This window comes from Diadema antillarum, unplaced genomic scaffold (assembly GCF_040938485.1).
Source record: "Diadema antillarum isolate AM-2024a unplaced genomic scaffold, OU_Dant_1.0 seq00000778_RagTag, whole genome shotgun sequence".
NCBI classification, from domain to species: Eukaryota; Metazoa; Echinodermata; class Echinoidea; order Diadematoida; family Diadematidae; genus Diadema; species Diadema antillarum.
Window position 1 is genome coordinate 1,144,096 of NW_027271666.1, and position 20,504 is coordinate 1,164,599.

Here is a 20,504-nt window from a genome sequence, read left to right on the forward strand (position 1 = left end):
AATATTTAAATTCATGAACTTGATCAATTATTTCCTTATCATATTTGATAACTAAAACAGCATCATTGACTCTCCGTTTTGTACCAATCAACATACATTTACATTTCTTAACATTCAATTCTAAATCATTAAAGTCCACCTATTTGCATATCTTCTTAAACTCCTTTTGCAACAATTTAGAAACAACATTGATATGTCTGTCTTTACAAAAAACTGCAGCATCATCCGCATATAAACACAATTTTGTACTATGTAAAAATGACATTTGCACATGTCATTTATAAAAAGAGAAAAGAGCAGAGGTCCCAATATTGAACCTTGTGGTATTCCTACTTCAATATTTCGAGATTCTGACAATATTCCCTGAAAAAGTACACACTGTTGGCGATCAAGGAAATAATAATATTTCTAAACCCGTTCAGTTTAACGTCATGAAAACCATATCTTAATAACTTATTGAGTAGAATAATATGTGAAACTGAATCAAAAGCTCGTTTGAAATCTAAAAACAATCATCCTATTACATGACCTTCGTCAATATTCCTTAGTATATATTCGTTCAAATCCAGTAATACAGTTGTTGTTGAATGCATTGGGCGAAATCCAGATTGACAATCACTTAATAACTTATTTGAAATGAAATAATCATACACTTGCTCATATACAGCTTTCTCAAAAATTTTCATGACGTGACATATAACAGAAATGGGTCGATAATTGCTAACATTGTCCTTATATCCACTCTTGAATATAGGTGTAACTTTATCCTTTTTCCAGTCAGAGGGTATATTGATGAATGAAATGACAAATTAAACAAATAAGTAAGCGGTTTTGAAATAAAGGGCGAAGCAATCTTTAAAAGATACGGGTGTAGATTGTCAAGACCACAACATACAACATAAGTCAGAAGAGAGTAAGGGAAAGCATTTAAGAGGAAACGAATGGGCAATCAAGAGAGGAAAATTTGCTTTGCATTTAATGAAGTGGAAATATTATGTTAATTGATTGAAATGATGGAACAAAATAATTAGTGCAGATTTTATTTGAGTTTATGAGTGCGACTGAGGTCTGTTAGAAGATAGATTAGTTTCAAAGGGTTCAAACTTCTGTACTTAATTCTCTCTGGGACTTGCTGTTATTCTTTTTTATCCCCTTTTTTCAGCTACTTTTTCTTACGGCTAATGCCAGTGCTTTGGGGTAATGTATTATTATAATAGGATATCTTTCAATTCATTCTGGTTTATTCGCCGGATGTACAATACTGCCATGGCAGCCAAATGGCCGAATTGCTGAGTAACATACAGTTGTATGAATATAAAGTGGAACTTGATAGATCAACAAATACAAATGGCAAAGATTGAGATGTGAGCGGGGACCTTTATATTATTCATGGTGGGGGAGGGGGGGGGGGCAGGTAGAGTGTGTATTTTTCCAGGTACGTGTTAGTGATATGTGTTTAATGTAAATTGTGTGTTTCCCGTCACGCACCAATTTTGTTCTCTTTTTTTTTTTTTGGAGAAAGCATTGCTGATTGTACATTGTGTTTATAATATATTAAGATGAATTTTTCTGTCATGTGAAATTATAGAAATCAAATAAAGATTACTGAAAAAACTCGGGTGTATTCGTTTTTTGTTTGTTTGTTTGGTTTGTTGGTTGGTTGGTTGGTTGGTTAGTCGGTTGGTTCAGTCTTATTTTGTTTCTTACGTTTTATCGCGCTGGGAACAGGCACGGCTTTACCACATTCAATCCCAAATGGTACAGTTTCCACTATTCATGCCCCTTTCAAGCATTGGGTGTTCCAACTAACATGTTCATCGGTAACGAAGAAAACAAAACACTTTGGCCGACTGCGCTTGTGCTTTTGTGTCTGTGTGTGTAGGGTATAACTTGTTGCGCTACGCCGCAGCCCACATATCCAAAAGTAGTAGGGTGTTGCCAAGGAGTTTGATAAATCCCAGAATCTCAAGAAAATAGAGTGGAGTTAGACGGGAAAAAAAAATCATTCATTTTTCATGAAATCATAAAACCTGAATATTTTGCTCTTGAAAATAAGATAATCATAAAATATGTTATACCACATGACTATTGTTGGTCGCTACCTAATTTGAATTAGCATAGGCCTGTAGATAAATAAACACCATTATCTGGCAAGACACTTCTAATGTTAGATCTAACATGAACTTTTTGATCAAAGTTAGCCTACATATATAGTATAATTATTATGCATAGATTTTAGAACCTCTAGATACCTAAACTTAGGTCTAGCTAGGCCTAGTAAGCTGGGTCTTTACAACAAAACTGCCTAGATATGAGTAGTAGATTACTAGAAACCTCTAACGTTAGGTAGGCTTGTCATGAAGGTTATCATTTTGGTCAATAATAAATGAGTCATGCGTGTGGTGCCTGCTCTAGGGATTCCCCGAGTTTACATTCCATCTATTCCAGAAGACGGGCATCACCCATAATTATGAAGGCATTGATAAACTCACTGACGGTAGGAAGCGGGCGGATCGTTCCCCAGCATGAGTTTCATGCTGGAGATAGAAAAGCGTTTTTCTGTGATATCCTATCAAAAATGAAATTAAAGTAAAGATACCGTCTACAGAAAAGTAGTGAGACCATGATATCAGTAGGTCTATACGTTGTATATTTGCTGCTTTTAGTAAAAAAAAAAAAACAAAAAAACAAAAAAACGTCGTGACAAGTTATATAGGCCTATTATCATACTTCGTTACAGTTGCTTTCTGTGTTTTGTTTAGCAAAGTTCCCTTTAGATATAGTAAGCTATGGTCCAAATAGACATTTGTACTTCATAATTCCCCCTATCAGATATATTTCGCCACCTGCTGCTGAACAAGGTTGCTTTTACGTAGCTCCCATATTCCTCGTATTATGACCATAGCCCAACTCTAAACAGACCTGTTTGTGTTTACACTGAGACAGACTACTGTCCATTCAGGTGAAGTTTTTTACAATTTACGCTTTGTATAATTATTATGATTGTGGTAGTATATATAATTGTTTTATTTTTCTGTGCTATTCTCGTGAGAAATACGAAAAGAAACTGAAATTGAAATTGAAATACCAGGGAGGTTCTAATGAGAAGGAACAAGAACCTCTTCTATGTATACTCATGCTCTTTGCCGCCTAGTTATGCCCTCTATCACAGGTCTTTAACAGTACATTGATCTGACAAAAGACAGCACTTCTGATTAAGTATGCATCGAATACAACATACATAGCCAGCAACAATCTACTCTCCCCTTCAATAGTTTCGGCAGCTATCGTTTGGTGTGTAAAGGGTATAGGACACGCGGGGAAATTGATAGAATATTGTACTTCTTTAATTGTAAAATGCTGCTGAACAGGCAAAAAACAAACAAATAAACAAACGACCCACGCATTCGCCAATTCGAAAGTTAATTCGAAAAGTTTGAACATGTTAAGTGATAAACCTGGCGAACAACAATTACCATGCACAAATATGCACAAGATATATGTAGTTATTATGTTAGGTTTTCAGTCCGGGGATATTAGTAATAAGGAGACTCGCGGGGGGGGGGGGGGGGGGCGACAATCCGTGCCGCCAACGCCCATCACGGATTGTCGCCCCGAGCAGGAGGCGACAATCCGTGTAGGGGCTACAATCCGTGTCGCAACAGACGCTTATTTCATTTTCAGCTCATAGTTGGGGGGGGGGGGGGGGAGTGTTGTTTCGTACAATATAGCCCGCGAGTTCCATAACAAATTTCAACATGATTTTGAAAAGAAAGAAAAATCCTCAGAAACAATACATCTAAAATATGTTAAAATCAAGACTTTTTTCTCCATATCCAAACTTAGAAGAATAGTGGCTTGGAGCCCGTGCAATGCTAAATATCCAATATTGTCACGCTATAGAACCTATTTACGCATGCATTTGAACAGATTCCACTGTTTATCTGAAACCTCCCTGGTTTTTAACTCTAAAATCCACGCACTTGGCTTCGTGTTGACTGTGCACGGAGCTGGGGAATCCCCGCTCGCATGCACAGAGCCTTCGATTCGAGGAAAGAACAACCGGCCTCAGACTATCCCGTGCTACATGATCGCCTGTTGATGTGGTATAGCCCAACCAGGCGCCGCGCGAAGCTTGGCGTTCGGCGGGATGCTGTATAAAGTTCACTTGGCGTCGCTCGAGCGAGTGGGGGTCTGAATGGAAATTGGCACTTCATCGGAGGAATGTTGGTGCTTGTGGTCGTGTGTACGTTCGTCTACGAGCCGTATCCGTGTGTCCGTCATTTTGTGCCGAAGTGTCATTTCAGCGACGGTATCACATGAAATCGGACACAGACATTGTGACGGAGTAATTACACGGGCGTAAGATTCTCAAATTTGATTTTCTTGAGATATTTCGGAGTTGGATATTATAGTCGAACAATCCTAGAAGAATCGCATGACCATGCAATATTGACTCGCATAAATTGTCCTCACAGCACTCGGAGAAAAGCAGCATGTGACTGGTGGACACGTGGTGCCGTTGAATAGGGGGCCGAGGATTGTTCGTTTATTTTTGTTTAGATATGTCTAATTTTTAAGCGAGTTCAGGATCAGGCTGGTGTATTCAGTGAGCTATAGAGTGGACTTGTCGTATCCAGTGATTTGATATCTTATCCAGAAGTGTTCCCATCCAACTGCCGAGTTAGATCATAGTTTGAGAAGCTTGGTTCTCAAACGTGGATTTATCGCTATAACTTGCCACCACCTGTTCCACTATGGCTGAGAGCAGCTTTAAGTAAGTAGTACCTTGGAATTGTTATTGTTAACCTTCTACGACAACTACCATCTATAGTTTCCGGCAAGTTTACTTTTTTTTTTGGGGGGGGGGGGGGGAGTTGGTAACATAGGCTTATATTGGACATCAAAAGGGCAACATACATTTTGGCAAATCTTATGATCAAACCTGTCCTCAGTCCATGAATATACTATTTTAGTAGTTTTAACGGGTTCAACACCGTGAAAAATTATGACAATAAGGCATAGTTATTCCTGTTTTTAAAGTTATGGTAATGTTATCCACAGGTCGTCTGTTGAGAATGAGAAGGCGTTGTCTTAAACACTGTGGTCCGAATTCACGAAGGTGGTACAAATGAAACCATGGTTTGTCTAAAAACATGGACAAAAAACCATGGAGCGCCAAGTGTCGCACGGAATACTTTGTTACGAAATTGGTCATTACGTCGACAAACTGACCGTTTCGTTAACGAAATTATCATTTCGCGGACGATATGTTCGTTTACTTACATAATGTTATTTCGATACATAATATTCATTTCATCGACGAAATAACTGATTTCGTAATTAAATATTCCATGCGACACATGGCGCTCCATGGTTTTTGTCCATGGTTTCAACAATGGTTTCATTTGTGCCACCATCGTGAATTCGGGCGTTGGGTTTAGTGGCAACTTGACGCCCTTATTTATTCTCAACAGACGAGGTTACGTATGGGACCACACAAATTATGACTTGCTTCTAGTTTGAATTTGTTATCAAATTTCTCTCAAAGTAAGAGAGAAAAAAAAACCGATGCATTATGGATTGAAACAAACTTTTATTATCAGTCCTAGTTCTCAAGACCTATGTTCTATGACTTATGACGTACCACAATTTCTTCAAAATTTTGAATTTGTTACAAGATTATTGAGAACTTGCGAGCAATGCTATTTGCTCTATATACCTTTTTTTAGTATTTATGGAGTTACTTTGACATTATATGGCGTGTTTCATTGATCAGAACACTGAAAACACAGCTGCAAGTTGTACAAACACTAAAACATGATGTATAGGCCCGTTATTCCAAAAGCTAGTTTCAAGTATAGATAACGAAGATATCTCAAACCTTTCTTCCTTTATGACCTCCCTCGTAGAGACATAATCCAATAATCTTGTTTGATACCTTTAAGATTTATTTGTTTGATTTATTTCAGTATTGTCTGTGGCAATTTATTTGTTGTATAGGGCGCCATGTTTTTGTGGGTTTTTTTTTTCTCTCTCTCTCGTCTTTCTTTAAAACACATACACACACACATTTCTTAAACCAACGACACATAGAGTTTATCGATGTTAAATGTTTCCTTTCCCTTCTTACAATGCAACCTGTACCCCAATTTCTAGTGAGTACTATTGCTAAACCTACAAGCGCAGATTCCGGAAGCAAACAGCACCTGACTTAAATGAAAGCAAGATATAAAGCATGCAGAAGGGTGAAGTCTATGAGTTTTCTTGAAGAAGACTCTCGCCTTAACGTCTGACTTTTCATTTCCTAGTCATAAAAATTATGTGTAAGATCAAATGACACCACCTTTTTCTCCTTGGGATGGGTCTAATCATATCTAGATACATCGTTACACACATCCTGATGTGTTCACTTTTCTCATACACGTGTATTTAATTCAACACTACTGTCAGTAATGAACAGTATAGCGGAAGAACAATCATGATTCTCACTTCCTTGTGTTCAAGCTCTAGCATTGACTTAATCGTCCAATATTTTAGTATGTGAAGAATGTTTTCTTCCTTATTGCATCAAAATCTGTCCATCATTTCATCTTTCATTGTTACCGCTTTCAAATGCATGAAAATGCATAAAGATTAACTACCACTTACAGTGACCTTCATACTAACAGATATAAACTATAGCTAGTATAGATGCATTTTAAGGTTTATGTGGCATTCACATTTTTATCAAAAATCTGTACTGTAAATGTAGGATCACGGTCTATACTTATAGACTATTAGACCAACAACTTCAGACAGGATTAGAAAGAGATGCTCATAAAACACACTTGAGGAGGAGAGCAACATTCTAACATGACGAATTGAGTTCATAAGTCTAAACTAGGGTGCTCAATAGGTTCTATCATGCAGGGTTCTTGGACGTGAGCAAATGTATAATCAGTAAATACATCTGATCAATTTTGTTGCATTAAAGATAACTTCAATCTACACATGGCATTTCAGTGGTTTTAAGAAGATTAAACTTTTATTAAATGGGTGATTTTTGTTCAAAGCTAACTTCAGATTTCTAACTTTTTTTTTGGAGAGATAATGAAGCTTCGTAAGAAATATGAAAGAGCATGCAATTACAAAGGGATTCAACATTTATTTGATGAAAATTGGTTTCGATAATGGCTGAGATATCCAAAACAGAGCAATCCTGTTAATAAAAGGTGGGACCGGCTTTTATTAGATCTCTTTGTTTTACTTTGTTTTTGGATGTCTTAGCCATTCCAAAACCAATTTTCATCTAATAGACTTTGAATTCCTCTTAGAATGGTATGCTCTGCATTATTTCATAAGTGGTTTCTTGGTATCTTGCAAAAAGTTTAAAGCCCAATCCTCATCTCCTGCACCAATACCGGTACCATACCATCCCTTTTTAATATCAAATAATTATAAATAGAATTGTCCTAAAAAAGTAACGGTATTGGACATGCAAATTTTGGAGAATTTCTCACTTGCATATTTCAATTATTCTAATCAGCTAACAAACTGGAGATCATCATGTGACTGACCATTTTCCTGGTAGATTTTATGTCCCCACAACTGTTTAGTCATTTACATTCAAAACGACAGAAATCTGTTGAAATGCAATGTATTTCTTATAGTTCAGTGCGTTGCCAGTACAAGTCATGTAAGTTAACTTTGTTTGGGTAGATATCGATTTTATATTATCCGTGTGATAAAATATCAGTGTGTTATGTTTCATCTAGTACCAAAGTCAAATCATTTGACTCGTATTGTCATACTCTTTACCGCCCACGTTAATTGTCGTCTGCATGCGCTCTTCTAGTCTTTAGTGACGGCTTCACTGCCAACTCGATGTTTACCATTAATTGTTTTGTTTCTTCTTTTCGTTCGGTTTGTTTTAACCGCAGACCGCTAGATACCATAGAAGGGTACCGGGAAAACACAGGGGGAAATGAGACATCTACTTTTTTCAAACAACTCTCCCTGCACGAGAGCGATGTCGAAGGAGAGTATAATGACCTCAAGTCAAACGTCACAGATGGCGACAAGAGTTTTTCGGTCATGCGGATCTCAAATCCCAACGATTCGGGCATCAATGCAGGCGAAAACGCGTCGGACGAGGTGAAAAATATAGCAAGAACGCCGAAAAAAGTGGAAAAGTTCATTAATGAGCCCGAAGCATCGCTACATCCTTGGGATTCATGTGACCCCCAGAACACCAAGCAAGAGAAGAACCGAAATGAGTCAAGCATTAACACAGAAGATTTGGCGCGAACATTAAAAAGGGCACTTAGTGCCGGCGCCGTCCGAAGCCGAAATAAAATCTGTTCGCTGGACAATAAAGTAGACTACGTCAAGAAAGAAATGAAAGAGGTAAAGAAAGAAATGGAAGATTTGAAGAAAGAAATGGAAGAGTTGAAGAAAGAAATGAAAGAAGTGAAGAAAGAAAATGCATTGCTACGCATCGAGATGGCCGGATTGCGGCAGAGCATGGGTGCTAATGCGGAGAACTAGTTGGAGTTCATGGCAAAGGGAAAGGACACACATCCGTGATTGTAATGTGTGCACACATACATGACATGTATGTCTGTGCATGTTCTGTGCATGTCCTCTTGACACAACTCCTGTTGTATGTAGTAAACTTTGAGAATGGTACGACCATCAACGACCGAAAACATGACATTTCTGATCAAGTGAGGAATCTCGCAGTGATTTTTAATTATTCACCCATAATAGAGCAACGCGTCACGGCTGTGTCTAAAGCAGCTTGTCTCTAGGCCAATACGAAACATTAATAGAATCCACAAGCATATAAACAGATATGTTGCTGAACTAGTCAGCCATGCTTTCGTGACAATTCAACTGGACATGTGCTACTCAGTTTTAACTCTAGCTTGAGCCAAAGTCAGCTACACAGACTTCAGTGACTCCGAAAAATAGCTGCACGGTTAGTGGCTCTGCCAAGGAAGAGGGTTCACAGTAGGCCCATTTTGCGAGATCTTCATTGGCTTCTTCTCAGCAAGAGGATTGCCTTCAAACTTGGCGTTCTTATAGTTAAAGCGCTAGATGGCAAATCTCCATCCTAACAATACATCTCGGAGATCCTGAAGAGGCATCAACCAACTCGTAGCCTGAGATCAGCGAAGCAAGTTCAATTGAAGGAATTTCTCTGCCGCAGAGCTTGGGCAGACAGAGCCTTCTACATCCCCGGTTTTTGTACTGATTTTCTTGGCCCAAGCTTTGGAATACTCTACCTCAATGGATCAGTAATACAGATTTTTTTATCATACTTTCATGACTTACATGTGTACCTAAAGACTAGTGTTACCTTTTCCCAGCTATGCCTTCTCAACAGTTGTACTCAATCCTTGACTCAGGGTAATGGTTATTAGATACTCAAAGATCATAATATTAATTGACTGAACATTTGAAGTTGAGACGTTCCAGATCAAGCGCCATGAGCTCCCTTGAAAGGCGGATAGCGGCGCAACACAAGAAGCCATCATCATAATCGCAGCCCGGCCTCTCTTATCCGGTATACAGTTTGTGCGAAGGCTCGTTATACCGAAGGTTCGTTATTCCGAAAATGTAATACGGTTCGTAATTCCGAGTGCTCATTTGTACGCACCGTCGTTACATTTTTGAATTGATGACTCTTATTTCATTTTCGGATAAACTTTCATTTTCGGATTAGCCTTCATTTTTTTTTTTTTTTTTTTTTGCCGTACCTTGAATAGAAATACAAGTAAATGCTTAGATTACGAAGGCAGTGTACAAAATTTATTTTACTTTTACAGTTATAAATAAATTAGTTACGTCTATTTTTGTTGTCATAGAATTTGGTACATATTGTGTAATATTATATACTGACATAGCTTACTGCCGTTCTACCAAGGTCTGCTCCAATTGAATATAAAGAATCAATTCATTGAAATGGTACGTTGTATTCTCTTTGCTGTTTCTGTGAGACATTTATCCTTGAACGTAATCTGTGCCTACATTCTGCCTTATAAATAAGTTGCCCTCCATTTTGTACCGGTGCACTGTACCCTACAGAAGTTAGCACGAGTAGGAATCCATACGTGTAATAGTAATGATGATGATAATAATAATGATAATAATCATCATCATCATCATCATCATATTAATAATAATAATAATAATAATAATAATAATAACAACAATCATAATGATAATAGTAATGTGGTCTTCTTTATCCAGGGTAGCATCTTCAATGTTGTCACTGCTCTATATCAGAGGGCCCTGCCATTATACCCTCGCGTTGCCAGGTACTCACTTATACATCTGAGTCGAGAGGGACATGGTGGGTAAAAACGCCTTGTCAAAGGACGTAAGCACTGGACAGCATTCGAACTCGGGTCGTCTGATTGGAGTCACGAGTGTTATCCACTATGCCACAGTGCCCACGAGTGTAAAATACTAGAGCTGAGATTCTGAAAAATGATTTAATCTGTTGCAGTTCAAGCTTATTTTAAAGAAAAAACAGAGGACTGGAGTTCAAATTGATTAAGTTGGGCTAATTGGCAAGTATATTATATATAAAATCATCATGTTTTCTTATTTGCAGTAATATTGGCATAATGCAAGCCATCACTCGATAAACTTTATTGCTATTTTTCATCGTTCCTTCGTCCTTCTCCCTCATAATTCTCTCTCTCTCTCTCTCTCTCTCTCTCTCTCTCTCTCAAGTAGTAACAAAGATATTTTCCCCAGTGGTGGGGAGGAGAAAAATATCTTTGAGTAGTAATAATCTTAGGGTCGATTAATGATAATCATAATTCCATCTTCCCTTGATATATAGCTGTACATCGTGTACATGCCCAAAGTAACGTTGGTTCATACTTGATAAAAATTTCAATTTCGAGTAACAGTGATAAAGTCTTCTTTGTCCAGGATAGCTTCTTCAGTGTTGTCACTGCTCTACTGTCTAAAGAGGGCACTGCCATTATTATTTTCCTAGCATTACCAGGTACCCTTTCTTATTTTTTTTTTTTTAACATTTTCGAGAGGAATATTTTTGATAAAAACTTCTGTCCAAAGACGTAAGCACTGGGCTGGATTCGAACTCCGGTCCTCCAATATGGGATCCGGGAGAATTAGCTGTTGTACCACATGCAGTGCCCCCATAACCTTTTATAATCTTCTAGGCTCATTTTAAAGTAAATAGGGATCAGAAGAGAAAACATTTGCTTTGTACACACGGCTTGATGAATAGTGTCCTGACCATAACAATTATCTCATTCTAAGTTTATGTGTCCTCTTTATTGTAAAAATAAATAGTTGCAGCTGATTCAGAAATCGACCTACATCGACGTAAATAAGCACTGAATTGATCAGTGTTTTAGAAATAGTATCTTCGATACTTTTTAGCATCTCCTTCATCATCTGTCATGTGTATGTTTGATACCAAATGTTCTTACTGTAAATATATTAAGTTTTGGCATTGTAATGTACATGTACATATAATTATGATATAGGTTAAATTTGCTTTTACAAGTTCCACTTGTAGGTAGACGCTCTTATTGATGACTACACTTACTTTTATCACTTGTTTCTTTCATCATGTTTTCATTCGTTCGTGTAGTTTGTATTGCACTTTATATTTTTGTATTTCTTCTGAATTATTAACAATCTATCAAATGCATACTTTGTGTATTATCTTTCGGTGGATGGGTAAAACACAATTGGATTAGATTGATTTAAATTGAATTGTCTCAGAAGTTCTCATGACGTATAAATTGTTCTCAAACAATAGGATATTAGTGTTTTTCTTTACGTGAACTAATTTGCACTGCTGGGACTATGGCCATTTTCTTTACGTACAGTTTTCAACTACATTATTTTCATAAATTACTTCAAAAGTTGTGAGTGTGTGTGTCATGATTTCTTCCTGTAGGTTTGTCTGATACGTCACGTGTTTGTCTTTTTTGTTATATTGAAACATAATAAAGTGAACATAAACATAGAGTATGCACACACATGCCATTGAAACCAACAGAAACCAAAACCCATGCAAGGAGAAATATGGATTGAGTGAAAGCAACAACACTGTAGTGAAACACATCAGTGAAACTGAAAGCTTGAGGGAAAATCAGACAATCGATTCAAAAGAAATACATTTTTAAAGTTTTGGTGTTTTAACTGCTACATTTTAGGAGACTACTTGAGTTTATGACATCATGTGTCGACAAAACTTTAAAAAAATGTGAAGGAAATGAAACATGCTTTCATTTTTTCTAGCATTATGAAAAAGCATTAATTTTGACTAACAGCTTTCAGAAAGCAGGGGGAATAATTATTACCCTTAACATATACCATGTGTACGTCAGTATGAAGTTGAGGGAATGTGTAATTTTTGTTAAAAGCTGATTTATTTTTTATTCTCTTTATATTTTCTTTATATTGTTGTCCACACATTGTGTCATGAACTCTAGTAGTCTCCTTAATATCCAGTGGTTACAACACCAAAACTTTAAAAACTAATAACTTTTGCATCGATTTCCGATTTTCCTCAAACTTAATTCACTGATGTGTTTTACTACTGTTGCTGCTTTCACTCAATCCATATCACTCTTTTAAGTTTTGTCTTTGCTGTGCGGCAATATTGTGCCCTCCTGGATATTTTAACTCAGTTATTGGCAGAAATAGAGAAATAGGGATTGATTAGAAGAGCCAAACTAAACATATCAATATACACTCCTAAAAACTAAAGCACAAAATTAATAGACATATATATACCATATTATATATATATATATATATATATATATATATATATGATACAATATATAAACCATGAAGTTATATAATGAAAAATTTTATCGCAAAGTGAACTAAATGCATTCTTGTTAAGTTGAAATATTTGTGATTAAAGCTACTAAAATATAAAGAAAATAAAAAATACTGCATACTTTTAGTCACAACTTTTAGAATATTCCTTGTTATGTTACAAGTGAGGTAAAAATTACTGGAAGGATTTAATCTTGCTCTATCTGATGATGGACTTGCTTTGAAATGTTTAAAAATGACGCTTAGATCATTTTGCAATAAGACTCTTCATGATTATATAACTACACTACGCTAGTGTCAGATTTAGCTGATATTTGCACAGTTTTGGCGAAGGGGTTCCAGGCGCTGTCTGAGCAATTTCGAGTCATTCTCGACTGGCAACCGAGACGGAATAATATTACATGCGAGTTGATCGAATGAATTGTGAACTCGCAGGTCAATGTTGGGTTTATAAAGATCGTTGACATCGTGTGGAAAATGACAACAACAAAGCTGGCTTCATGGTTTACAATGTGTTGTTGAACAGTGACGGAGGGGTGGAACTTCCCAAATTCACTCTGGCGAAGATTTCCCCAAAAGTTTTTATGTACACCGGGGCCGTGTTGCAGGAAGAGAGCATACTGCCTCGATATGCGGTCTGCATCGTGGCAGCATGTGCGTGGTATATTCCGTTATCTACTACACACAGTTGGGGCCTGTCGCTGTAAACAAGTGTCGCTGGCGTACGGAACTTCGTACACTGCACCCACGACTGTCGACGCTTCATTAGCGGGGATTCCCCAAAAGTATGACGCGTATTAGCACCGTCTGACGTGGCACTTAGAACCGCTTTTATTTTTGAACACGACTCAATGGTGTGCAGAAAGATACTGTATCACCATAAAGTGGCATGTAAAAAGACATCTTACCACCTTATCTGTGCTTATGCATGCCTACTATTTAAACTCACACCGCATCAAAATAGTCGTGGCTTTATCATTACAATGGCGTGATACAAAAATAGATTAACACTTCCAGAGACATGTGAATTAAGTCATAATTATAAGTATTATGGCAAGTTATGTCTAAAATAAGACAAAGAAGCAGATGACAAGAGGGAAGGACAAAATGGAATACTACCACCTTGGAGAAAATAGGAGAGATGAGGACTGCACGAAAGACACAACTAGTTGTCTTGATAAAAGGATAAAAACCGTGATTTTGAAAAGAAAGAGAGCTTAGTATGGGGAGTGCAATAACAAACAGGTCATATTATGAATGATATTGTGATTTTCTGGAATATAATTCGGACAAACTATAACGGTTGAACAAAGCAAAGAATGAATGTCAATAGTTACTTTACTATTGACTGTTGGCCCTCATCCCATACATCGCACCTCGCCCCATTCTTTGCCTATAGGCCTACGACCTTGGAAAACAACACCAAATCGAATATCGAATATTCTGCAAAAGAGAAAATATTTTGTTTTTCCCTATACTCATGTAGAAATTCGCAGAATGTAAACATTTATTTTTTACTCGGTGGAATGTTTTTAACAATCTTAGAAGACAATCAATTTGCGCCATTATGGTATAGAAAATGTAAGATACAGTAAACCTCGGATAAGTCGACGTCGAGTGAGTCGAAAATCACTTAACTCGAAGCAAAATAAGAAGTCCCGATTTTTCCCTATGTATTTTCTCTAAGAAATATTTGGATAAGCCGAAGTACGAGAGTCGAATTTCGGCTGTGTCGAAGTAAAACATTCAGTCCCTTTTGTACAAAATACACGTAGTTTACATCACTTGAGCCGAAGAAGATTTGTCTGGCATTCTCATTACATTTAGAGGAGAACAAAAAAAAATCGGCATGTCGCAGAACCCCGTCCCTGGCCTGCTGCAGGTAAGCATGCACACTCACCGTACCGCTCTGCACGCATGTCGAATACTAGTACATACACATGTATACATGTATACACACAGCACATCGATCCATATACTTTATCCATACACACAGCACATCCATACTTTATCCATGTCAAGCCATAACTCCTTGGTCAACCAATCGCTGCTTTAATATTTTAGTGACAGGCCAAGTGGGCGGAGCTTGTTTGTGCGTGCGCTCGGCAGGCTGTATAGTTTTGTTCAATGGAGTGTGGGATGGGCCTGGGAGAGTGTTTGTCTCAGGGTAGGTTGACAGAGATGGCTAACTATGTTGCACCATAGACATTATCTTCAAGAACAGACAAATTTGAATGCAAACACACACACGCACGCACACACACACACACACACACACATGCATGCAAATGTACTATAATACATGTACATAACTGTGAGTCGAAAAAAAAATCGACTCTCGCGAGAGTCGAATTTCACTTAAGTCGACGCATTTTCGTCAGTCCCGAGAGCTTCGACTCATGCGAGGTTTACTGTATTTGAAAATTCCAGCTGTTGCAATATGTGGACATCTTGAATTACTATTTCAAGCCTCTAAATGTTGTAAGAGATTCGAATGGAGAACACTTAAATTACAGTAAAACCATTAAAACGCATTGGGTAGACGCTGAAACAGAGCTGCTGGTACAAAGACTATATATCTATACTAAAATGTTGATCTCCCTCGGGTTCGTAAAGTCTTGCAAACGAACTAGCGGGGATTCCCAGAGATGTGTGTTGGTTCCCCGCCCCCGCCCTGCGCACTCAAAAGGTATAGCTGTACATGTACATGTAGCGGATTGAATCGCTGTATAGATCAGTGCAGGAATGTGATCAATGAGGCCTGCTAAAGAACACAAAGAATAAATATGACACATAAGAAAAGGGAAAAAAATGGAGAGACCTGTGATGAACACTGAAGACATGGCTGTCTTATAACATCAGAAAATCCTTTTGACATAGGCCTACTTATCAAAGAAATAGACAGTATAAGAAGAGCACACTGTGTCCTTATAAATAATTGGAACCAGCAACATGATTCAACTGAGCAGTCGAGAGATCCCAGAGTTTGGACATGCGGAATAAACAGATTTCAAGGTCATAAAGGGATGGTATATAGTATTGGTGGAGATGAGGATTGAGGTTTAAGTTTTTACGAGATACCAAGAAACCATTTATGAAATATAGAACAGAACATAATCATTCTATGAGGAAATTAAAGTTTATTTGATGAAAATCAGTTTCGGCATGGCTGAAACATCCACAAACGAAGTACAAAACAAAGTGATCGTAACGAAAGATGGGTCCCACCTTTTATTTGGATTGCTTTGCTTTTGATATCCCAGCCGTTTCGGGGCCAGTTTTCGTCAAATAAACGTTGAATCTCTTTTGAAATGACATGCTTTTTTCTTATTTCATTAGAGGTTTCTCATTATCTCGCCAGAAAATAATACATTATTACAAACCTGAAGTCAGCTCTCAACCAAAACTATATGATGCCTTTAACAGCGAGTGTAACACAGTGGCCATGGGACGCTGTAGGGAGGGGGGGGGGGGGGGGAGGGGTACCATTGACCCCTGACACCCCCTCTCCCCTCGTGCCTCATGTACGACCTCCGAATACAAAAGCAAATGTATTATCAAGTATTGAATCTCATGCTAAGAAGCAAATGATAAATTCATCTCTGGTAACCATATCTTTAGTCTCATGATCCAGTTATGATTAAGCACAATTTAGTTGAAGACAAACTATGGGAATATCAAGTTTTAACGGCAAATGATTATGTGGCCATCTCTAATAACTATCTCAGAACCGTCATAAGATACAATAGAGGATTCGGATTGGCTAGGCTCAAACTAAAATCATCAAAAGACATTGGGTGCCTACAGAGCCCATTGTACCCAGACTACTAAAATATATATTAGGGCTACTGAGTTCACACCGGTGACAGTGACACGACATTTCGCTCCTGCAACAATTGCTCCTTTTTTTATTCATGGACACAGGGTTAAGGTTGTGGTAGGGTTTTAGGTACAGTTTGATGTGATCACGGATTAGGATTAGGGTTAGATTTATGTTTTTGGATAGACTTTATGTTTGGCCTAGCGTACAAATACCGAAATTGGTGCAATTGTCGCAGCAACATTATGTCATTTAACCGTTCGGGCACATCGTACACCAAGTTCATAATACAGGCTGGAATTGGTGCGATGGGAAATCCCACAGAGGATGCGTGCGCATGAATGCAATTACTAGTATGGCTCTCTGTGCACTCAAAGGCAGGTACATGTTCCTGTATACCGCACCAGACGGCAGGACCAATGTATAGAGCCTACTGTTGTATAGCAAGAACCAATGCAAGCTTGATTGTTTGGGTGTCAAGGTTTTGGTACGCAGCAAGACATCGAAACGAGGAGCATGTAGGACATTAAGTTTGGGACGTCAAACTACAGAACTGGTAAGTACAGACAATAGAGAGGGAGAGAGGGTCTGCTTTCATTAGAATTACATGTATTATCGTTTAATGCTTTAAGTTCGATACGTGAGACAACGTAATTGTCCCAAGGATGTTTGTTTGTTTGTGTTTTTCCAACACGGAAGCTATCGATCGTTTAAATATCAAAAGTATGCATTTGTGATGTGATCGAACTATGGTCAGGACGCAAAATCTATAAAGGATTTACGACCTCTGCGAGAATTTTATAGGGCCTATTATTATTATTCAACGCCTACAGATTTTAGAAGACAGTTTCGCGTCCTTTAGCATACTAGCCGGCCTATACGTATAGTATTAGCAGGTGTATTCATACAGCAAATGATAATGAACTGTAAATGATTATAGTTGTGACTACAAGAAAGTCTCGCAAGCTTATAATAACTGAATAAACATTGATTTTAGACTAAGTGGTACGGTCTGTATCTAACAAGGCGATTGACATAAGTGTGTTGCTCGTTACACTTTCCCCAGATCGACCCCGTCCAGCCTCCGACGCTCTGAACACCGTCTCCTGGATGAAAGTGGCGCCTTGGTCAGAGCATGGCTGAAGGTGGTGCTACAGGTGGTGTCGAGAGTGACACAGGGTAAGACAGAAAGCTATCAAAGGTTCATGTGGCCACAAAGTAAAAGAAAACATAGGGAGTCCGCTATTGAAACCGCAACCACAACTCCACTTGAGAGCATGCAGCATATTGAACATAATATTTCATGTGCATGATTCTTATTGTGATTCAGCATCAATCATTTTGAGAGCCTACTTTTTTTTAGAGCTGAATATCATTGGCGAGATCATTTTTACCATTACCAATTGCAAAAGTAGGTTGAAGAGTATTGTTGTTAAATTCTATGATACTTTATTTTTTACGACTATGGGGATGGCGTTGTACGTATGTCATTGTTTTTTCCTGGTGTCTATCTATAGCTGCATGTATCGTTGCACTGCCTGATGACTGTCCCACATTTTCCATTTTCTATACATTTTGTATACCCTCGACAATCCCCCTGTATTATACATTTGTTGGATCTCATGTATTTCTGTACATAAGTCGAAGTTAATGTTCCTGTCAATGTCATTTGATGTCCGTAAAATTATGTCACTGCCTTTTTTTTCTGTTATTGTCTTTTGTTTTTACCTCGGTTTTGCATTTCTATAAACTTACCAGGATGATGTATATTATTGAATGTAGGCCGTAATGCTCATTTCTTTAAGGGCATACAAGTCTTTATACTTCTAGACATTTTATGCCCTCAGCATTATCAAATTGAACACATATTACTTGTACTTGGATGATGTTTTCATATTTGCTGGAAAGAATGGTCATTGAACACTGACATGAAAAAATACATGCACATAGTATATTATATTGCACTTATTACATCATAGCAGACAATGATTATAATTTTTGTTCTTTTGTGTAAATCCTGATTAAAGCCATGACAGGCCATAGCTTGATTTAAAGGAAAAGTAGAGAGCAACGCCTGTCTCAAACTTGAGTTTTTCTATACATGAATAATTAGATCTATGTGTAAATATGCACATTCTCTATACATCAACGTTTATAGTCCCCTGTGTAGAGCCTATAGCATTTTTGAGCTCTTTGTTTTGAAGTTTGTGCTTTTGTTTTCAAATTGAACATTTTCCACTAAAAGTGTACACATTCTTGAATTTGAATTGCAAAAATTGCGAAAACTCCGTGTTGGAGGGAGAATCACACCATGGACCTACAACGAACGTTGTAGGGTTGTAGGTCCATGATCACACCAATTATTCCCCAGGTGTCGCTGCGCTGCTCCTCCCTTGCTGGTTCCCGGACATATCGAGCATAATCATAAAATAATGCTTCCTCGCCCCTCCCCCCCCCCCCCCGAAAAAAAAAATGCTCTATACGGATATGGTCGGTCTTTTACTTGAGGGAGGGTGTGTGTATGAGTATCTTCTGTTTCTTCCGTTTACCTTTTTCCTCTTTGATTGATTGTTTTATTTGATTATCTTTTAAAAATAAGGACGGAAAGGAGGATAAAAGAGATGTTTATGGATCATGACGTGTGCCATCGTTGAATTCTGTTCGGTTTATGTGACGAATAAGTGTAAAATTATTTTATTGAAACAGTGAAATAACTCAAGTTGCCGTCTCGCGCTTTTTTTTCACAGACACAAAGAGCAGCCTTCTTCCTCCACGTCCAAAGATCAGGAATCATCAAATCAAGCACTTTCACAGTTATTGCACCTTCTGTCCAGACCAAAGTCGCTGGTTTCACATGACGGTATCGCCACGACTGTGGAGGTCTCTGACCAGGATAAGTCATTGAGCATTTTAAAGGTAGGAAGTGCGCAGATTGGAAGTACAATACTTAAATCTCATGACTGCACATGAGCAGCAAGCCATCAGTAATTACTACGTCGAATTGTATCTATTACAAATAACTATAACGTTGGTAAAAAATATAGATACTCTATTATTTATGAATACACTAACTTACACTTGTATACGAACACACTCACAAAATAATACAAACGCATTAGAGAAAGACAGGCTTGGAAAGTCTTGTGAATAAGTAACATCTATCTACAAATGAAAAATACGATTCATTTCCCAGGTTTTTGGCAATCTCAACAGAAAAAGTGCAGTGTAAACTCGATTCACCACTTTAAGAACTTGGGGACTAAACGATAATTTTTCTGTGAGAACACGATTTCAACAACCCATTCTGCGAGTAAGACCTCAAAGGATATGGATATAGATATCCAGGTGTCTTCCCGCTTCAAATAATGATACATGTAATATATTTATATTTTGACTGTGCATATGAATGGTGCATATTAAGCATTTGATTTCCTATTATTTTTTATGTCTTTATCTGGGTAATTCATGTATCGTATATAATTTTGTTCCATGTATTTTCAAGATGCATAAATCCGTGTAAAGTTGCAGGATTGGGCCCGGGTGCCTTGTAAAGCAGTTCGTTGCACGTCTGAATATGCCAACTTTTTAGGGTATATACAACATGTAGGATAGTATAAAGCAAACATTCCAAAATTTAAAATAAAAAGAATTTTCTAAAATACAGCTGTGTGTGTCTGTGTGTGAGTTTGTTGATGTATTCACATGACGTATGTTGGGGTACGTATTGCCGTCAATTGTCTTTATCTTCACTGAAACATGTTTACTTTAAAACAGGATTCTGATGATGCCTCGATGGAAACTCCCACTGAAGAGTTCGTCAAATTCGTTGTTACTCAACGCCTACTGCATGATAAATTAA

The 20,504-nt window shown here is 37.7% G+C and overlaps 1 protein-coding gene and 1 long non-coding RNA gene across 3 annotated transcripts; both read left to right on the top strand.

Annotated features, from left to right (window-relative positions):
* Nucleotides 1-4,255: 4,255 nt before the first annotated feature.
* On the top strand, nucleotides 4,256-10,526 carry LOC139738988 (uncharacterized). Of its 2 annotated transcripts, XR_011711494.1 has the most exons (3): nucleotides 4,256-4,777; nucleotides 7,923-9,585; nucleotides 10,237-10,526. XR_011711494.1 is itself a non-coding variant. In XM_071649603.1 (2 exons), the coding sequence occupies exons 1-2, from the start codon at nucleotides 4,758-4,760 to the stop codon at nucleotides 8,527-8,529; spliced, it is 627 nt and encodes a 208-aa protein (XP_071505704.1). In that variant the 5' UTR covers nucleotides 4,256-4,757; the 3' UTR covers nucleotides 8,530-9,911. The 2 variants fall into 2 exon arrangements, 1 of the variants encoding a protein (XP_071505704.1); XM_071649603.1 differs by lacking the exon at nucleotides 10,237-10,526 and having other exon boundaries at nucleotides 7,923-9,911.
* Nucleotides 10,527-17,143: 6,617 nt separating this feature from the next.
* LOC139738989 (uncharacterized) lies at nucleotides 17,144-19,550 on the top strand. The gene is made up of 3 exons (XR_011711495.1): nucleotides 17,144-17,201; nucleotides 17,712-17,824; nucleotides 19,393-19,550. It is a non-coding gene; the product is annotated as an uncharacterized lncRNA (long non-coding RNA).
* Nucleotides 19,551-20,504: the final 954 nt, after the last annotated feature.